Source organism: Oculina patagonica, chromosome 10 (assembly GCF_052425735.1).
Source record: "Oculina patagonica isolate OP01 chromosome 10, crgOcupat, whole genome shotgun sequence".
In the NCBI taxonomy this organism is placed as follows: domain Eukaryota; kingdom Metazoa; phylum Cnidaria; class Anthozoa; order Scleractinia; family Oculinidae; genus Oculina; species Oculina patagonica.
Window position 1 is genome coordinate 16,683,689 of NC_135767.1, and position 22,142 is coordinate 16,705,830.

At 38.4% G+C, this 22,142-nt stretch overlaps 1 protein-coding gene and 1 long non-coding RNA gene across 2 annotated transcripts; both read right to left on the bottom strand.

Annotated features, from left to right (window-relative positions):
* On the bottom strand, nt 1-5,322 carry LOC144628142 (uncharacterized). Its single transcript, XR_013566211.1, has 2 exons — nt 5,228-5,322; nt 1-898 (listed from the first exon to the last, which is right to left on the bottom strand). It is a non-coding gene; the product is annotated as an uncharacterized LOC144628142 (long non-coding RNA).
* Nucleotides 5,323-9,578: 4,256 nt separating this feature from the next.
* LOC144629094 (solute carrier family 25 member 3-like) lies at nt 9,579-21,083 on the bottom strand. Its single transcript, XM_078487279.1, has 8 exons — nt 20,851-21,083; nt 15,882-16,003; nt 15,166-15,345; nt 14,457-14,638; nt 12,928-13,044; nt 11,988-12,043; nt 10,147-10,257; nt 9,579-10,005 (listed from the first exon to the last, which is right to left on the bottom strand). Exons 1-8 carry the CDS (start codon nt 20,978-20,980, stop codon nt 9,830-9,832), a joined length of 1,074 nt encoding a protein of 357 aa, XP_078343405.1. The 5' UTR covers nt 20,981-21,083; the 3' UTR covers nt 9,579-9,829.
* Between the last annotated feature and the right edge of the window lie 1,059 nt (nt 21,084-22,142).

Sequence of the window (22,142 nt, forward strand, 5' to 3'; positions counted from 1 at the left end):
GTCGTAAGACATAGTTCTTTAATTTTTTCTTGTACAAATGCTTGAGTTTAAGTTCATGCTTCGGTTCATTTGACCTAAAGCTTGTTATTTACATGTAACATGTGCATTACACAGCATGTAATTGCCCTCGCTAAACTGCAAAGTCATCTTAATTTCCTGCAAGAAAAGTAAAACTAAAAAGTTTAAAATACAAAACATTTAAGTCACCCTTGCTTTTGCAACTAGTGATAAAAGAGCTACGTAAATTTCAGCCATGCATCGGTAAGGTTTTTTTTTTATTCGGTCGTTTTTTTATTTTTCTTCTGTAAGGTGTGCAGTTTAGCCCTATAAAATAAGATACTTTTATGTTTACCCAAACACGACATTCTCTCGGCAACCTTGCATATTAATGGGCGGTGGTTCTTTGTGAATGTGTGCAACATGAGGCGAAAATGTTGGGCTCGGCGCTTCAAATTTCAGTCTCTATTTGTCACGAAAACGGGTATAATTCAAGACTCAGGATGAAAACATTTCAAGTACTAACACACAGGGATTAGCGAGGCTTAGAGTCAATTTGGTTTGTTCAACGAAACAGTTTATCGCTGGAGAAAGTGTTTTGCAGTGTCGCGTGCTCTTCAACGACTTCGTATCGTTTTATCTTTTATTTCGATTTTGATGTTATCTTTGCAAATCTACGGCGGCCTTCCCTGTGAAATAACTACACTGTGTAAAATATCGCTTTTGAATATTGAAAGAACTGAAGGACACATGGGCGGCTTTTTCATTCTTGTGTGGCTTGCTTTTTTTATGTTTCGCCAAAGTCTATCTACTCCTCTTGCTTTGAAGAATCTTTTCTTGTCTAAATTGGGAGCCAGTTCGTTATCAATTATCATCTCCTTTCGTTTTTAAAAAGCCACATCTAGTGTATAGAAATGAACACTTTAGAAAGAGACCGCACTTTAGAAGGAAATTTAAGAGTGTATAGCAACAGCTAACTATAAACATGAGATTGTTTATGATTTAACCTGAGTCAGTTTGCTCTGAACAGAAGCAAAAATTGAAATCGCTCAGGTGTTAAAAACATTTTCAGTCTTGAAAACCTGTGAGCTTTGAATAAAGGGTACATTGCCGGAACACTTATCTCGTCGAAAGATTCATTAAAACGCCAAAATAAGGAAAGAGTTTTAGCTAGAATTTTTCTGAAGAAAGTTGATTTGCGAAATCTAAAGTTCGCCTACCGCAAACTTACCTTCTATACACAAGAGAAGGGGTTCCGAGTGCGATTGTAAAAATCACAATATGTACAACATTTTGATTCATACTTCTAAGAATATTGGTTCTGCGGTCAGCGCAAGAAAAAAGCATTTTAATTTGTCCTATTATGTATTTATTAAATTTGTTCTTGGGCGCGTGCGGGGAGACATTTGACTCAAGTGGTGTGATAGTTAAACATTGAGCCAAAAACAAGAACTACCTAAAGTATACACAAAAAACATACACATTTTTCCTAACAAAAGTCTGCAGAAATTTCGTCCCTAGTTTGTAAGATTTTGGGAAAAACACCGATTAGAACCAAGAACTTTTAATTTACTTTGAGTAATTATAAATTATGTATCTCTGACCACAAGGCCTTTTATGCGGTAAATCGACATAGTTCTAGAAATTTCGGGACTTAAACATGAATAATTTTCACAACACGATTTCATCATTAAAGCGTGCTCTTAAACTAAAACTAAATAAAATTTTCCTCTGATGTGAAATTTTCTATACAACATTTGTTAGGTTATGTTAAGTTAATATAAAGTTAAGAATTTTTTTTGAAATTGAAATTTGGTGGTAAGGTAAAACTGAATGAGTTGTCTTATGTTACTCAGTAAGAAATTGTAAAGAGTTCCCAGCAAACATTTCTTTGAACTCTACTTTCTCTTGTACGCTTGAAAAAAGAAGGTGTGAAAATAAAACACAAGAGCATTTGTCTCGCTAAACAAAAGATAATAAGGGATTGTTCCTTAGTTAAAAAATTACATTTTCTAAAGCACTACATGGTCTTTGGCTTAGAAAAGATCTTTACTAATACAAAACGCATTCACTTTTAAAAGCTTAAAGCCCCTTAAAAATATGGAAGATTTTCAACACTTTGAAATATTGTACGGCTCAGTTGAATTATTTGACATAAAGTAGGCAAGAGGCAGTAGGAAGTACTTTTTTATAAAGGATATTTAAAAGCCGATGAATTGCTATTTAATAACCCTATTACAAAAGGTTAGAAAGTGTATTTCTCTCTTAAAGGGAGTTGTTGAGCGAGAGTGAATTTGACTACATGTACTGCTTGCCTGTAGAGCATATTGTAGAAAAGGCTTTCAAAACGTAAACTAATGCAATTTATGTAATCGTTTTTAAGTCTTGTGAAAGAACTTGAGAATATTTGGCGATGTCTCCTGTTTTGTAGAATGGGGTATGAAATTATCCGGTATTTTTGCTTGAAACTGTAAGAAAATACTCATGTTTGGCTCATTCCGTAAAAATAGGTGCTAAACGAGAACTAATGTCCGCCTACCAAGTATTTTTTTACTTATCTTGAGATAAAGAACTTTTTGAACCAATTTTCAGTTACGAATAGCGATTGAACAAGTTTGAATTTTAGGCGAATCATTACCTATTTTTTAGTTTAAAGAGTACCGAACTATCGAGTGAAAAAATATATAGTATTAGCTGATGTTTCACTCCGGCAAATTCCACTGGAGGAAAGCATTAATATCACACTTTGAACAGGAGGAAAGTAATTGAAAAATGAATCGTACTCAAATAATTATCAAGGGTTTGCGAATCCATTGAGCGCGCGTAACACATGGAACGAAAGAATAGAGGGCGTTCAGGCCTCGTGCAGAAAAAAAAACTGTATTGTCCTCGAATTTCGCAAATAAAGAAGGCGAATCAAACCATTTTGAAATCCATACTGTATTTAGGATTCTACTTTTTGTTTTATCAAACCGGTTGCAAAATGTTATTTTACTCTAAATTGCTTGACTTCGCAGGTGTAGAGTTATTCTGTTCCGGGTTTTGAACCTTGCTAAAGAATTCTCTTTCGTCTCGAGAAAGGACTTACTTTCTCGATTGTTTTGCCTCAAACAAGGGTGTTCTTTAATTCCCTCTTTTGTTTTTGCTAAGATAAGTCTTCACACTCTCTTAAAAGGCCTTTTAAGTTCTTTTTTTGCTTGAAAAACGAGGGTTTCTCGAGCGCAATGGAAAATCTTTTAGAAACTACTTCACCTTAAAAACACACTTGACATTTTCTTGGCAAGATTACAAACATGTTTTGTTGCTTGAATGAAAGAAACAGTACCTTTCAATCAAACGAAAGCTCCTATTGATCAACAGGAATGTTATTTGCTCGCAAGCTGTTTTCCTTGGACATGGAAAAGCCGCTGAATTGAAAAGTAAAAACATTTGTTTTTCCTTTTGAGTTTGTAAGGTTGCTGCATAATATGACATCCACAGCTTTGTGTTCGCAATGCATCCTGCAGATTTGCTTGGTAAAAATGTTTTCACGAAAAACGTGTTCCGTTATTGAAAAGTTGTTTATTCATAAATGTATTTGCGTACTAATACTATATATCCTGCTTTAAGCAATTCTTTAAAATCTTTGATGGAAGACCCTGTTCAAAGTAGACTGTTTCTAGCCGAGGTCGCTACAGCTCGCAAACCGAGCTTCGCCGGCAGCGAAATCTTTTCGACGAAAACGACCTCAATTTCTCTGTTTCTGTGTAAAACGGAGTTTAATTTCTTTCTCAAGCCTTTTATGTATTTCAGTCTTCAGCATTGAGCGCAGAGAAAGGACTACAAGTTTCTTTAGTTCGATGAGACCATCTGCTATTGAGGAACCTGATGTTTTTTTACAAACTAGCTTTATACCGGGAACAGCGATGAAAAATGCCCATGGAAAAACAGCCATTAAAAAATTCTTTTTTTTTCTTCTTACTTTCTAAAGTACTCATAAGAACTTCTCTACACTTGAGCAGATATCATTTGCTTCACTTTGAACAAAACAATTTAATTTGAAGCGAACTTTAAGATCCGTTGCAAGTTGTTTGAAAAAATTAAATTCTTTCATTTCATGAAACTGTTCTCGGTTAAATTCGCAAGAAGACATTGTAAGCGTCGAAGTAAACTTCCTTTATAGCGTGCTAAACTTTGCTTTTGATTTAAATTCTACAGTTACGGATCCTGATGATGCAATGGTGAAAATCTTTTTTAACGGGCAATGTCAATTGAATAAAATCTTTTAGCGGAGCGACAAAACTTACTCCAAGCTTTCTTCTTAAAATCCGCCAAGCCCATTCAGTCCCTATGGCTATAAAACCTCGAAAGCTGTTTAATTACTGGGAAATGGGAGGCAATGTGGGGTTTAATAAAATAAAGAAAGGTCTTTGGAACTAGTTTTTAAAACAGAATGCCTTTTCTATACGAAACTGTTTGCTCTACGTGCCGCTCCGAGCCGCCTCTACCGAACCATATTTCGACATATAGTCAACATAAAACGAAGGACAATTATATACATGCCGAAACATATATGATCTTTATATAGTCAACATAAAACAAGGTGGTGCTATGAACTGAGTGAACAAAATGCTTTGACTTTGCCAGTTTACTTACAGTGCGACGCGCCTTACCGTGGCCACCAAACAATCTTTTTACAATTTGCTCTCGTAATATTATTATTTGTTTGACGAACACGGCCCTGCAAAGCTGAAAACGATCAAATGGATATTTGTTACATCGTATTTATCAACAAATCGAGTGAAAATATAGAATTAAAAGATGGCACTTGTAAAAAAGTTTGTTGGGTGGCCACGGTAAGGCGCGTCGCTCACTGTAAAACCAACCATCCAGTTATTTAGAATTACAAATTTGCGATGTTGGCCTCATAAGTAAGCTAAAATATTTTCACTATTTAAAAGTTTGATGGGATGATTTTGTCTACGGCGTGTTTAAATTAAAATTCGTTTCCCCACCGATTGCGCGCCGCTCAACAACTTTGTGTAACTAATTCTTGCAGTAAAATGTTTCGTTATAGCCCTCGCTCTTAAATTTTCATGCAGAATAGCAGAAAACATTCCGAGTCTTTCAGTCAAAATTGTAGAAGATATTCGTGCTTGTACTGTTATAATTTTAGCTAGAGCTATAAAGATTCCGTAAAGATCTCCTTTAAGAAAAAAAAACATTGTGTTCAAAATTATACTACATTTACCTCTTTTGGTATGATGTGTTTGCGCAATCGAGTCTTGAAGATTCATGTTAAAACTGAACTAATGTTTAGGGTAGATTCTTTTTAGGTTTATTAGTTATCGGGCATTTTGGCAAGGTATTTAATAAGAAAGTAGCCCTTCTAGTTTGTGTCTCATAAATAATTTAGTCGAGTGCAAAGCCAGAACGAAGATTTCTAATAATGGTGAAATACTTCCATTAATCGTTCCTAATTGCGGCTGTTTAGAATCGAAAGTTTGCTACTTGTAATTTGTCAGAAAATAACAAGCAATTTAGAATCGACACAGATATGAATGACTTGTGTTATTTAGACAAATGAAAAATGTTGCCTTTATTATAAATTTTGGTAATGATGCTTGTAAGATTTGAGACATGTTTGGGATAGTTAAGTGTACTTTGAGTACCGATTTAGAAACAAGTTTGTTTTTTATTTAGGAATGTGCCGATGCGATCTTTTACAACCACAAAGCGTAAGGCAAGGTAAGGTTAAGTCTGCGTCGAGCCAAGTGGCCCATATACCGCCCGAGCTTATCCTAGTTTGTCTAGCAGTAAGCGACTATGAATATTTCTACTCCCCCCTGGATGGGATGCTAGTCCATCGCAGGGTTACCCCAGCAGTATTTCGCCGGTTCCCATTTATACCCATCTGTGTGGAGAGAGGCCTATGAGAGTAAAGTGTCTTGCCCAAGAACACAACACAGTGACCCCGGCCAGGACTCAAACCCAGACTGCTCGATCCGAAGTCCAGCGCGCTAAACATTAGGCCACCGCGCCTCCCATACAAGACATACAACAACCAAAGTTTAAAAGTATGGAAACTGGAAAAGAAGTACCAAAAGATAGCTTTTCCTAATAATATTTTGAATCTAATACCGTGTTCACACCACGTTTAAAATGGTTTATTTAAACATGGGTTAAAATCGTATCGTGCATAAATGTTACTTTCGTGTGGAGGCTTATTGACTTGAATATTGTCATATTTTATTAAAACCACATTTGGTCAAGTAAAAAGGTAGTTTCACCTGCAAAAATTTGCGTTTTCAGCTTCAGTTTTTTCAATGGAGTCATTTCGTTACGTTCTTGGACAAAATACCTATCAGCTCTGACAGTGCCTTTCTCCGACCAGGGATGTAAATGGGTACTGGCCGACTGTTAGAGAAACCTAAGACTGCTGGAGAGGGAGGAGAGGGAGGGGAACCCTGCGACGGGGAGGGAGGAGGGGGATAGGTCCGGTAGTGTGAACTACAATCATTGACAAGAAGTGTTGACACATGTCAATTTACGCCCTTTTTATTGTTATATGGACCAATTTCATCCTTTTGCCCCACCTTTCCAACCCCCTCCCCCCAATCAATGTTGAAGTTTGTTTCTAAGAGTCCTTTGCTACCATTTTACAACATTGGATGGGGGGAGGGGGTATTTTAGCAGAGATTCATGAAATTTATAAACTAGTGGTAAATTTGTCATAAAAACCGCAGAGCGAAGTCAATGTGTCAACTACTTTTGTCAAAGATTGTAGTCTAGCACCAGTGCGACTTTTGATTGACTGACCTGTATTGACAGCTGAAGAAAATGCTGATGTCAAACTGGGAAGAGCGATGAACTTTTGAATTCTCTTTAAATGACAATGCATTGTCAAGCAGATATATGATGAGAATAACGAAACTGGTCAGTTCTGAGGGAATACTTCTCTAAATGTTTACCACCAAATAAGGTAAGGTAAAGCCTGCGTCCGAGCCAAGTGGCCCATACAGCCGAAGTTTATCCCGGTTTCCGTAGCATGCTAGGAGTATTGCTACTCCCCCCTGGATAGAATGCTAGTCCATCGCAGGGTTACCCCCCCAGTAGTAAATTCACCGGAACCCATTTATACACCTGGGTGGAGAGAGGCAATGTGATCATGAGAGTAAAGTGTCTTGCTCAAGAACACAACGCAGCGCCCTGGCCAGGGCTCGAACCCGAGCCGTTCAAATCGGAGTCAAGCGCGCAAACCATTAGGCCACCGCGCCTCCCAAATACCACCAAGCCAAATACTTAGCTATTCGCACCTTCGCGCTCAGATGGAGAATTTATGTTCGAGCTTCAAGGAAAAGTCAGGAGGCGAATTTCTTTCGACTACCACTTTGTAGAACATACATAACTGAGACATCCGTTCTGTTTTTGTCAAGTTCCAAAGTTTTTCAATTCTCTCACGTTTGAGATTGCTGGTTCTTTGTATGTAGCGTCTGCAACCTTCAGAAGCAAACTTATCTGCAATTACTAATTCTCTGAAAGCCATAAAAGGTGGTTTTCTTGTTAAAACGTTACCTTATTATTCGTCCTGTTTTTCTAGTGAGGAAACCCAAGCCTATTCAAGCCTAGTGGTTTTTATTAAGTATCTTCAATCTTCACCATTCTTTTCCCTACTTAATTACTTGTAAGGTAATGTTGTACTTCATGACATACTTAAAATGAGAATCAAATTAAATTAAGCTTGCCTTTGTGCAGGGCCGTAACCAGACCTTTGCAATAGACGAGGCAAACGATCTTGTTAGTAGGTTCTGGGACACGCCCTCTGGAAAATTTTGAGATCTAGAAGCTCTGAAACTCTTCAGAGACATTTTTCATGAAGTATTTCTTGAGAAAAATCAATCTCGTTCAACTGGGGATTATTTTCCCAACAAAACATATTTTGTTTTTAATTCTAGGTAAATATCTAGACGAGGCAAGTTCCTCGTCATGCCTCTTGTTAGCTGCGGCCCTGCTTCGAGTCAAGTGGCTTTCAGGGGGCAATTAAAGTCATTGCCCTGTCTTGCATTGCGCATCCTTACTGCGCAGATTTTTATGCGTAATAGGCGCGAGCACATAAACAAAATGGCGGCTTTTTTCTATTCGTCTTAGTTCGCGAGAAAAATAAATTGTCCTTTGTCATAAACGAGTATGGTGACCTATCAATTTTTTCTCATATTTTGGGTGTAGGTGATCAAGTTCTTTCTGTAAAATAAAAACAAATCAATTCCTATGTTTGAAAAATAAATTATTACTGGAAATGTGTACTTCGCCAGTGCTCGCAAGGGAATTATTAAGGAATTATGTGATATATACTAGGTCTTCCTACTCTTAAACGAATATGCCGTACCCCCACTTTTCTATTTCAAAATTTTATTCCCCTTGATGTAATCAACAAGTCAGACAAGTAGGCAAAGTTTGGTTGAAAATCTATGTTCAGTTCTATTTCGGGGCAATGACCTTAAGCGCGCTAACCACTGCGTCCCAGCAATGGTCTACCGCGCGACCCACACTTTAGAATGGAGAGGTTATAGAAAAAGTTGTATGTTGCTACTGCACAGCCATCGATTAGTGAAATCTGAAACCGACACCTCTGTGAAAAAGTAAGGAATAAAATGGTTTTGTCATGACGCTACCGACAGTGGAAAGTTGCAAGAGATTTGATCATGTGATACTTTGCCTATGTAATACAGCGCATGTCCTTTTTATAATCCTGCCATTAATAAGAAACAAGTGTGCATCATTACTGCCGTTGCTATGTATTCAAGGAATGACGGCCACCTCTCTTCCCCCAACCACCCCCCCCCCCCCACCCCCCTTAGATCTTGGTTGCAGCTGGCACTGACCACCAATAAAATGCCGATAATTATGGAAAAGAGGAGATTGGAGATTGACGAAGATGTCAGTGTACTTCCAGGATATTTTTATGATTGCGGGAATTGCATAAAATAGAAAACAGACGTGTCATGCGTTGTACGAGATTGGAACTGCGGGCTTCGCCCTTCACCTATCAGCCGATAGAAGCCTCGAGCTTACCGTCTATTGTAGTATAATTACCATTTTCTGGCGTGAACGTGGTGGATATTTACCTCGCCGCGAAGCGGCGAGTAAATATCCACCACTATTCACCTCCACTCCGGCGAATAATTGTTAAATGTATCGGATAGTTGGGGAGCAGCGAGAAATACAGCGAGCGAAAAATAAGGGAAGAGGTGTGGAGGAGGGCCATTTTCCCCCTCGCCGTTCTTCGCGCTTATCCCGATTTTCACGCTGCACCCCAACTCACCGAACTCCTGGAACAGGCTAGTGTGGGGGGTGAAGCGCGCGGTTTACGTTTACCATCCCGGTGCAAACGCTATCAAGTCACTGGCAGCGGGTTTATAAGGATTGTGACATCAAGTCATTTACATTTAGTTTCAGCTTGCTCCTAGTGGCAGCTTAGTACTATGGTAAGTCGCTTTAAAAATGCGATCTCTGTAATGGTAATGCTGCAAGTCAAAATAGAGGGAAATCGTTTGAGCCCCGCGAGACAGGTTCGATCGGTGAGATCTAACAGAGATGGAGTCTAAGTTGTAAAAGTAGCTTTATTGTCAAATCCAGTTGACCATAAAAACAAGAGTACAGCTATTTAATTTCACTACGCAAACATCACGCATCACAGATATTATTCAACTTGTCGCAGATCGATTATGTGCTACATGCACACAGCATTTTTATCCAGTGATCGTTCATTTTCCTTATTATAAATACATGTATGTCATTTTTGGAGCTGTATTATCCACACGGGTCTAGTAAAGCGCAGAGAACCGATTCAATTTCAGGCGGCTTGTTGAGCTTGCTTCAAAAGGCGTTTCGCCTTGAGGCTCTCGGGTTCCTCTGGGGGTGGGGGACGGGGAAGACGGAAGAAGACCTTGACTGAATCGTAGATGAACCACTGCAGGGCTGTCAAAGTACCAATCATGATGATACGGGGACCGAGTCCCTTCCACAGACCTGTAATAACACAGATAAGTTCATAATTAGCACAGTTTTCAGACGATTGTCGAAAGCCCTGATTAGTTTTGGTTTTGCTTTACTCTGCTCTGTGATTGGCTAAAGAAAACTCGCACACCCTCCGCAGCCTGCTATACTAACCTTTCATTCCCAGTTCACGTGCAGCTTGGATGGGTGTGCTGCCAACATCGTTATTGAGCTTCGACACCACAGTATCAGCAGGATGAGAAACAATAGCACAGAAAACACCGGCTGAAGAAAACAAATAAATAAATAAATAGAAATAAATGAATAAATAAACTAATAAATCAATAAATGAGACAGTCTGCAGAAAATTACATTAGAACACTTTTGAGACAAAATTTAAACTGGTCGGACACTGACTGAAGTACTGAACATAATATACAACGTTCACAAAAAAAAAAATCAATGTTCAGTCAGTGCCAGAGACAGACCAGTTAAAATTTTGTTATGCCTATCCTTGACTGCAAATTCAGCATTTTTCGCATTAGTTTTGAGACAGCACTTTACAATGAATACCCCCAAAAATAAAAATTCTGTTTTTAAACTACCAGTAGGCAAAATAAATCCAGAACATGCTCTCTGATCAAGTTTTCTGTTACAAGTCATTTTCACTAGAATGCAATAACTAAAACTGCATCTAGAAAATGCCGCGCAGAGCATTGAGGAGGATGTCTAGGCTATCTCAGCAACTTTTATGACCACTTGCCTGTAGGGCAAAGACGCAGGCAAGTCATCTGCCAACTAAATCATTAAAAATGTTAACTACGACAAACATGCAACTATCTCAGGCACGAATAATTTGAAGCTGTTTGTCTGTATCAGGGCTCGAGACTAACAAGAGCCAACTAGCCAAAGGCTAGTAAAAATGCAGTTTTGGCTAGTAGGTTTTGGCCTTTCACTAGCCAAAATGGCTAGTGAAAAAATCAGGCATTAGTGGCAAGAAACCGCATTTATTAAAATCGTCTCTCAGAGAATATAACTAACAAGTAAACTGTTGACATGTGATGTGAACCTTTGAACAAAATTCTAGTTGACAAAAATGCATGTACATGTACAATTTTTATAGTGAATAAACAATGCCCAATTTTTTAAGGAAAAAAAAAACGTGAAGATTTAAGGAACATTTTACGGTTAAAGGTTTAAACATTATCGGACATTGTTTTCACCTCCCCCCCCCCCCCCTTAAAAGAAGAACTGTGCTTAAAAATTGTGGCTAGTAGAAAATAAGGTTTGGCTAGTGAAATCAAAGCTGTCACTAGCCACTTGGCTAGTTAGCAAAAAAGTTAGTCTCGAGCCCTGTGTATGTTTTATTTTTCCAAGCCTTAAACAAGATGACCCTCAACCTGGACCACTCAATTTGAAGCCGACTATGCTAACCATTTGGCCAACATAGTGTGAGCAGTCTCTCTTTTGCTTCACATTTGTAATGGGGACGAACATGAAAGCAAGTAAGCATGATCCACCAAAATGCAAGTGACAAGCAGAGTGGGTGCCAGAAAACTGGTGGCTTGTAGATGTCTATCCTGCTCGCTTGCTTTTGAGCACCTTATTGTTACTTATTTTCGCAGGACTTAATTTCCGCGAAAAAATCGCGAAAAAAATCGCGAAATTAAAGACCCGCAAAAATTAATTCTAAACAATTTCTATTGTATTTTTTATGCTAATTACGTATTTTTGGCCAAATCGCGAAAATTAAGTCTCGCGAAATATTCCTGTTCCATTTTCGCGAAATTAAGTACCCGCGAAAATAAGTAACAATAAGGTAAGTCCCACAGACTTAAGAGCAAAGGAGAGACTATTCGCAGACAAGCATACATCATGTATTTGTACCAAACACTTATAAGGAGTTAATGGCAGTTGTCATGAAGAACTGACATATTCAATGATATAATTTAACAATGCTTGGATTACCCTAATAATTTAATTTTTTTTTTTAATTTTTTAATTACAGTACGTACCAATATAACCAGCAGCGAATGTAACAACAAGTTGTTCAGGTTTGGAGCATTCACTCCTGTGAAGAAAAATACATTCATTGTCAGTGTTCATTCTCAGAATTGTTGTGAAAAATTAATACATAAAGTGCATGCACTTACTGAACTGTACCCTTAGGCTGACATAAACAGAACAGCAGTGGTGACTATTGGGGTCATTTTGCCTATTGCGATAGTATTGAGATAGTCGAATTGCTATTGCAATAGTATTGCGATAGTAGTGACACTATTGCGATACTATTGCGATAGTATTGTAATTAGTGAGTTTATAGCGTTGTAATCATTTCTTTCTCTAAGAGGGGGGTGGAGTTAATATTCGAGCCACCATTTTGAATGCAGATAAGGCCCTGGAGACGAGCGACGTCCGTGAAGTTTGCTTTTATGGCTTGTTATACAGTACAGATTCTGAAACAACGAACAGAAAGCCGAGAAACGACGGCAGAGAACAAGAGAGGCATTTTTAAATCAAGGAAAAGTACTACAGGACACCATTTAAAAAACTATCGTAACTATCGATAGTTAATGAAACAATCGCGATTGTTATCGAAAATTGAACTTGGGATCGATGCATCGCTATCGGAGCACTCCCAATCGCGATGCATCGATATTTCGATGTATCGTTACACCCCTACAGAACAGCAAGTTTGGGAGGACTCGAAATTACTCAAACCCAGGGTTTTCATTAAGAATTGTAATATCAGGACAATAGTGTAAAGTAACCGGATAATGATTTTTAAAGGTTCTGCATCTTAATAAGAAAATAGGTAGAGGCCTTTGAAATTTAGCCGGAGAATTCTACGTAGTAGAAGGAGAATTCTCCGATCTCCGATGCCTAATGAACACCCTGCAAACCTCTGTGTTTATGTCTTAAGTTTGTACTCTGATAAAGAAACCATAAACTCACCTTGGTTTGGGTACAACATGTTTGTAGAGGAACTCAACAGTTCGCTCAAAGCAGGCAAACTTCATCATGGTGTATGGGATTTGCCTCATCCACAAAGGAGGAAGGCCCTTGTAGAACCTGGCAATGAACAAAAAAGTCTCTTTACTAGAAATTCATACACTCACCATGAAGTTAGCATGGTAAAACTGCAGTCATGTTTTTAAGCTTCCCCTACATTTGTCTGCAACACTGAGTCAAATTCACTGAAAACTAAACTGTGACTTGTGCAAGCTTACGTAATAATGCATTACTCTTTCCAAAAATAATCCCCTGAGGGAGGGCAGGGTTTTCAAAACAAGCTGGCGACCACTGGAGTTCCCCCGGCTACTTGATTATATGTTGCCAGTTACTCTGGTCATAACAATGAGCTTGCCACAAACAAGCTTAGAGTTGTCACAGCTGCCTACTCTCCCAGTGGCACACCTAAAATCAAAACATTTGAAATTCCTGGTAGGAGGGTCATTATTGGCAGAGGTTTTGCATTTTTAAAAATGTCTGGGGTCATACTTGGAAGGGATTTCTTGGATACTTGACAATCTATTGTTAATGAATTCAATATAGATGTTGACACCCTGCACTGACTATTTGTGGAGCAACATGGTTGCCACAGACACCAGTTTTAAAATTCCCTGACTTTTCCCTGATAAAAAGAAAATTTCCATGACCGAACAAATACAAAAACTTCAAATATACATGTAATAGTGGTCTCCAGAGAGACTCAAAATTACAAATCCCTAAATTTTCCCTTACCTTCCCAGGGTTGGAAATTAGCACTCGCCCGCTCGCCCAGGCGAGTGTGAAAACTGTTGGGCGAGTACAAATCACAGAACACTCGCCCGGTTTGGCGAGTACGATTTTCATATACAGAATATATTATTCAAAATAACCGTAACTTTTTACCTTCCACTTTAAAATAATCTACACTGTTCACAAGCCGATAGCCTACCGACATTTTGAAATCTCCAACAATGACAACTAAGCTGGTTCACGTTCGTAAACAGTCAAAAATGGCTTCTGCTTGGTGATTGTTACATGATGGACGTAGTTGTACAAAGTAATACCTCTGGTCATAAATACCGTTGACTCATCCACCGAGCCTCAAACGCTGCAAGACGGCCATTTCCCGCTGCTTTTACTGTACAATTTCAACACTTTAATTACAAACTACAGGAATTTGGGAATAGGTATCAATAAAAAATGCATTTGAAGTAAGTGTTTGTGTTTTTATTTTGGAGTTAAGATCTATTTTAGGATATTTTTCATTTAAGAAATAGGTTGCAGTCTGTATCGCGATCGACCACCATGGTGACACGCACGGTGAACATTTTATAATTTGTTGGGGGAGGGGGGCTTTTTTTTACTAAAGGAGACTGGGCGAGTGAAAACTGACCGGGGCGAGTGCAATTCAAAGGTCACTCGCCCATATGGCAAGTGCTCCGAAATTTTAGTTTCCAACCCTGCCTTCCAGTCTCGTCCCCAAGTCAACCTACCCTCTGACGCCTTCCTCTGCCCACAGCTTGGGAGCTCCCTCTCGCAGTGTGTTGGCCCAGCCAGGCTGCGTCTGGATACGGACCTTGACAGCTTCCATGGGAGCCAGGGCAATGTCGGCAAAGAACTCTGCGCTAGCTGATGCGGCTAGGTACAGGGAGGTTCGGAAAAGGTAGGTGTTTTCCTGGAAAACAAGTGTTACATGTAATTCTTTTAAAGGCCAGTTGCTGTTTTTGAGAGTTTAACTGCATGTGCAGCAGGGATAATAAAACAGTGACAAAATAAAACAAATTTACATGTATGCACATTAAATTAAAATAGCCCTTATGAATGTTTTCATCAAACTGGCTAGTTTCACCAGCAGACTTGTAAATTTGATCATGAACGAATTCCCAATGCGGCAAATATGAAAAGAATACCCACATGAAAACTGTATAAAAGTGACAAAAGGTCAAGAGAATAATTTGCGTAAAGAGGCTTAGAAGTGAATTTTGAGCAAATGACATTATCATGAATAAGCCGTATTTGAATAATTTCTGGATTTACAGCCATAAGAATTACAGAGCAAATTGTTGTTTTTTTTTTGTTATCTTAAAGGAACTGTGTCATAGATTTAAGCCAAACTTTGACATCGGAAATGACCATCAAATTCAGTGAAACATAAAAAAATCAGCATGTTTGAATAAATTCATTCAAGTTATGGATACTTACCTCACCAAGCATATTACTGTAAAGGATCTTAAAGACTTCGTAGAAGCCAAACTTGCACAGGCCTTGCATGGAATAACCAATTGCAGTTGGCGCCCAACCCTTGGAAAGTCCTCGTAGACCATCTTCCCGTACTGTTACTTTGAAACCCCTTAAAATGTTTCCATACTTAGCTGGGTCGACCTGAAACGTTGAAAACAATGTTTAGTTTTATACACTCAAGGACAAGGTAGAAAGAAATATATCATTTGCACATTTTAGTTGTTGTCAAATTTGGTTTTGGTTCAAAATTTATATGCCCTCAAGAGAAATAAGGGGGTCCCCTTATTTTCTCTTGATACTGTGTATAGTTTACATGTATATAATGTATATAAAAACTGATATTACCACTACATGTACATGCATGTAGCTGTGCTCTTAGAATAATAATTTTTACAGGGTGCCATGGCCAGTACTAAGGCTTTTCTGTAAGGAATCTTAGGCCCGGTTCAGACACCGAACTTTTCATGAGCTGAACCTAATACCTTAAATTAACTACATGAAAAGCTAGGCCTCTGAAACAATTAAAAACAGCTATTTCAATTTGCCCCCTCACTCCCACAGCCACTAACCATATTTTGTTTAAAACAAACAAAACAATTAAGCTCACGCTTTTAATCCTTCTTCTATTTGTTCATTATACATGTACAAATAGAAGTTACATGTAACAAGAATTTTACCTGAATTCTGCATTTGACGAGATCGAGGGGGACGACAGCCGTGTGAGTGATGCCACAGCTGAGGATTCCACCAAATCCACAATAAGCGTAATATGTTGCACTGCCAAACTCACAACTGTGGTCTACAAAAAAACAAGTTCAATATAAAAAAAAAATTGCATGAGCCAAGACTATCACAGCCTAAGTCATGTAAGAGGTCGGATGTCCCTTCACATGACTAACAAGTTGATTTTAGCGACAGAAGTACTGGTATAGCCTGTTCTTTTCACCAAGTAATATTTACTTGGAGGGTTCTACTCAGGGAATAGCACCCTCCCGGCCTGACCAATCAATGAAACCGGTAATCAATGATAATAGATGTCAATTGATAAATAGAGATTACTCCATGGAAAATGCGCGCGTACGATTTTTATTCACGAGTTGAGTAGTATCAGAAAACGAACAAGTGAGCGTAGCAAACGAGTGAGTTTTCAGATACAACTCTACGAGTGAATAAAAATCGTACAAAGCATTTTCCATGGTGTAATTTGTTTATTTTATAGATACTGAGGTTTTTGAAAAGCAAATTAAATCGCTCGACTTTTTATCAGTTCTGTGCGTGTTTAGGAAACCCATTCATCTGCCAGAAACTAAAATAGCTAAAACATGTTTGTCTTTCAAAATCACATCTTTAATGAAGTAGCACAAGAAATGAGATGTCAGTTTTATACTCTCACAACTTTTACAGAAACAACTTTTGATAGAAAACCTGACTGAGACTTGTACAAAACTTGCAAGTCCCAGTTCAATGTTTTAACAGAACAAAACAGCGCTAAACGCTGAATAACCCAACGCGAACTCGAGCGAACTTTTACCAAATTAAATCAAGAAAACAGTCTGCCAAAACCAAGGACAAACCTGCAGTGTCTTAGTCATCATCTGAATCAAAACTCGCTACAATCCCTCGGAGTGAAGACGGCCCATATTCTTGTCCTTCCTTTGTGCGAATTTACTCAAAGGTTTATTCAACTCGGCAGGAGGAATTTCGGTTATCTCGCTTCGTGTTTCTCTTTTTGTTTGAAAAAACGTTGTGACAACAAGGCCGTCTTGTTTGGTTTTCTTTTTAGTGTTTTGGTTTTCCTGTTCTGCAATATAAACGACTCAGTGGAGCCGTTAAAGACACAAACAAACCTTGAACGTGTCTACGCCATGTCGCCGGTGTTTACGACGAGTATCAAAATGGCGATACGGTGTTGTTCACAAGTTGTTTTTCGTCGTTCGCGCTTGTGATTGGACGAACGACGTTTTTTCACTAGTGTGTTTTCATCGTTCGCCTTTCCTATTGGCTAATGCATTTTACGTATCATTTGTACGCAATCGTTTTTTTGTGAGAAAATCTCAGTATCTATGATATAATAATCGATGCCAATTAATCGATTGATATTGGAAATGGATGACCAATTTATTGATGACGGAAAATTTTGTGACTTTTAACATCATCGATTTTCATCGATCGTTTTTAATTTGGTTTGATTCAATTTGGGTGTTATTATATCGACTTAGTGGCTCTTAAAAGCGCTCAACACTTCATTTATTCATTTTTCCTGATGAACTGTTATGTCTGTTATAATAATAATAATAAAGACTTTATTTAAAATGAGGGTAACACTAAATAGCAAAGCTAACAAAAACGTTATTAGGAAAAAAGAAATACAACAGCAAAAGTTCTGTTATGCGAAGGTACAATATCAGGGCTCAAAATAATTTTTGGATACTGACCGGTCATGTTGACCGGCCAAATCAATTTTTGCTCGGTCATGTCTCGTTTCTGACTGGTCAAAATATTGAGTATTTACTTTGAAACAATAGCCTATTCTGCCAAAAATTTTGACCCATAAGCTAAAACACTCGTTGTTAAAGAGTATAAGGCTTAGGCTTTAATGTTTTGATCACTAAAAGTGTCATTTTATTATGTTCGCTTTTTGAATTTCCATTTCTTCTGCGTTCTACTCTACATAAAATAAAATGCTCAGTAGCCGTAATGTTATGTTACTCTGCATAGTTTTACATTAGTTAACGACTTATGGGTCGAGGCGATCTTGGTTGTAAGCACTTTACTGGTCTTTATTACCGAACACTAAATAGTAATAGGACATATGCCCATGCTACAAGTGAGATAACTTTGCCTTTGCTCAGACTCGTTGTTCATCGAGCTTCCTAAAAGATGCCCTCGTTTAAAAGTTCTCTTTCTTCAAGACTGCCAAGAGATTAGCGAGAAAGCCTACGTCACTTCGCATTTCAAAAATCATGGATCTCTCCAAGTTTTCAACGTCGCCTACAACAGAGAAGCCTGTTCTATGCGGTGCCTGATTGAGCTGCTGAAATATACTTACGGCAAAGTACTTTTAATCATAGATATCCGCAGAAGTAGCCTTACACAAGAAGACGGATAGAATTGGCGTGAAACACTTGAATGCCATGGCTTAGAAGAAAAGATATCGAGAGTTATCGTTTCAATCTGTAGACGCCGGACGCGGAGACCATTATTTTTTTTTTATTTTGTACAGTACGAGCAAACGTTTACCAGAACTCTCTTCGATAATTAAGTAGCACCACGTCATAGGTGGTCAAATTGTCAGCACACATGGGCACATGTTCAGTTGCGAAATAGGCACAATTTAAAGAAACATCGCTGACTTAACATTCAAAGCGTTTAATGATTTTATTGTTTTCTTATGATCTTGCTGGTGAAAAACACGCTACGAACTCATACTTTCTAAAGGTGTATATAGTTTTTTAAATCCACTTACGAGTGCTATTTTTCTCGGCCCTCCCGACAATCGAAACTGTAATAATATTGCGTATGCATACGCGTGTTTATAGCAGACGTTGATTGATGCCGTGTTCATTGTTGTCTGTTTAGCGTATTTACAGGAGTGGATGTTTCCTGTTTTATTCAAGCAAACCGCTAACAAATTCGCAGAGTGTGACCGTCTCATCTGTATTCTACAAATTTGTGACTGCAAGCTGCTATGATATTTTATGATTTTACTGTAAAATTTCAAGAAATACTGCAAATAATTTTTTTGTGTGTGTTATTTATTTGAAAGCCGTGTGCGTGACCGGTCAAAATGACCGCCGAACCAAAATTTTGTCCGGACAAATCGTCATTTTGGCCGGACATTGTCCGTTGACCGGCCGTTATTTTGAGCCCTGAATATGACGTAATAAACAGCAACAGGAATATAGCTTGGAGATAAGTGGCTTGGTCTAGGTAGATTCCTTTTATCTCTTAAAGGAAGAAGGAAGGGTGAAGGAACAAATACCACAGTGATCTTTCTTCGCAACGAAGTAGTATTTGTGACTATCGATTGGTCAGCGATTGGCCGATGCCAATCGACATCAATTAACTAACCATCATCGATTGATTGATTTCCAATCATCGATTTTCATCGATTGGTCAGGCCGGGCACCCTAGGTCTTTCTGTTATGCACCCAAGTAAAGGGAGGCCAGTAACTCAAAGACCAGAGATGATATTTTCCCAACATGGTACCAAGCTAATGAGAGTTGAAAAGAGGTCTTCTTATGGTTCTTTTTGCTGCGTTACTGCCTGTGTTTTGCCAGCCAGCTGGGCATTTAAATTACTCACTAGGCCTGTCGTACTAACTGAAGACCTCATAATAAAATAACAACATGTATTGGCTGCTGATGTTGACCTTTTGTTTAACTTTGCCCTTTGATCTGCGGTGTCTTTCCACTTAACGCAACTAATAAGGCCTTCCAAGGGGGTAGCCGTGTCGCAATGTCGCATGTTTCTGAGAACCCATGTTGCCTAGCTAACAGCGGTAAATGTCGCTGTTGTTTTTTTACCCCATTGTTTTGCTGTCGCTTCGTGTCGCTGTCGCATTTCAGTGCTGTAATGATGTCGCTTGTCGCTTTTAAAATGTTCCATGTCGCCAGTTTTCAGGGTCATGTCGCTTGTCGCTTTTACCCCTTGGAAGGCCTCACTAATGCTTGAGCAGAAAGGCCAGCTTTTGGGCTTCATTAATTTTCCCATTGTCCAGCCAAAATGTAAATGTTAATGGACATGTATGCTCAGGAGTTGTCGGAACAACTTCGCACATCTACAGCAGTGTTCTTAAAAAGTCAGAACATCTTTGGAAATCTTAGTAATGTGGAGATTGAGGAAACCACAACCTCATGAATTTGATGTAGGAAAAGGTGGCAAGTAGACAATATAAGCAACAATAAAATATAATTATTTGCTGCCAATCAGACTGGTATTAAACTTACTACAAAGTTATCAACTATGAAGCAGATATTGCCATATTGCAGCACTCATAGAAGAAATAAAGGAAATTTGACAAAGAAAATTGCATCGATTTTCGTACGTATAACAATTAAATTAATCCGTAACTCAATAAACTGAACAGAGTATAAAAGATTGTCCGTTTTATGGCGGGAACTACTTGCAAAGACAAAGTTCAGCTCCTAAAATATCCCATTACAAGCAAATGAACGTTAATACGTCAACTACGTCAATCGAGTACTTGTAGAGACGTAATTTTTTTCGCCATTGCGTAATTTTACTATTCGTAAAACTATAATTTCCCCATATTATCATACTCAAACTTCAAGCTTAGCGGCACATCGCTTTTGTCCGAAGACATTTTAACGGTGTGAACTTGATTCCCTTCTCGATTAGTGCAGAAAGCAGCGAGATTAAAACCTCAGTGTTAAAAGCAGACCGTGATATCAAAATATTACTCTCCGATCCTTCTATTCACATGGTGCACCGAAGCTTATATCTTTAAAACCATGTGCACATTTTGAACGATCGTGTTTCAAACAAGCCGATACAGATTTGCTCTTTCAAAACCACATCAGGCAAGCTAACAATCACAATTATATCACATGAAGGAAAAACTTTTCTTAAAACGTACAGCAAAGTTAAGATCGTGAATCCAAAAAGCCGGTTTAAGAACCTACCATCGGTATTCGGCGCCGCCATGATTCTTGATCGCCGGGGCGCTGGGGTTGACTCTGATGAACATTTCGCTACACTGTACGGGGCGGCGAACGGGCTGTTCTTTGCTGTTTCTGAAAATCTAGAGAACATTTTGTCTTTTTCTGGTAAGAACGTCACAAATCGGTAAATTTACTCTGTCCTTTTTACGAGGTTGAACACCTCGCTCGATTTCCACGTTAAAAGGAAGCCAAGAGGAATTATGGGAAATACGTAACATACGCTAATGATAGGACCACGCATAAGTGACATTGGTGGTATCCGCAAACGTTAAACCATCGGGCTCAAACTTCCTGCGAGGAAATGCCGTATAAAAATCGCCCGCGGGGCGATTTAAAAAAAAAAAAAAAAAAAAAACATGGATAAATTGCTGATGTATGGGTTTACCATTTTTTAAAACATAGTTAGTAGTATCAATTGACGGCAAATATCTTTTACAGTAATTGAATTCTGGACAACTCATGAATTATTATTATTATTAATTGTAAAGTTAAAAAACATTTTTATTTGCCGTGGTTAAAAGATGTAGCTGGGCTAGAAGGAGTTCAGTTACGTTTTCAATTTTTCCATACATTTGTCTGTATTTTTTTCCGCGTGATTGACGCGGTTCGCGGAAAAAAATTATGATTGGTCGAATGACATTGATCCCACTGTATGAGAAGGTGAATTTTACAGGTGACAGAGAGCGCTTCTTTCTGTGCGCAATCTCTTGTGCATTGGATAAGATCGGCCGAAGGCACTTTGTCATTAAACTTGACTGATAAACTACCGCGAAGCGGTTATTTTATTTCATCTCTACGGGTTTTCCAACACTTTAATGTCTTAAATGAAATCAACAGAGAAGAGCGTTCGAAAAAAAAACTACTTAAATCAAAATCCTATAGTCGCAGCGATTTCCCGAACTTGTTCAGTTTAGGAACTATACAATAAAAAAAGAAAGAATTTTAGGAGAGAAATTCTCTAAAAAAAAATACATACCGTATTTACTCGAAAAAGCGCCGCGGTGCTTATTCAAGTTTCGTGCCTCAAGTGCGGCGCTTATTCGAGGGCGGCGCTTATTTAATATTTGGACGCCACAAAGAATCTAATCTTTTACAGAAATTGAAAATAATGTCTTTTGTTTGTCAGTATTCGTCTCTTGCTAAAGAGAGAAGTGGTGCTAGCTGTCCTGTCAAAGTCCGCGGCCTTCATAACATTTACAGAACTACGTATTGTAAGAGTGTTGTATAAAAAACTAATGGGAGAGCGCTTCTGA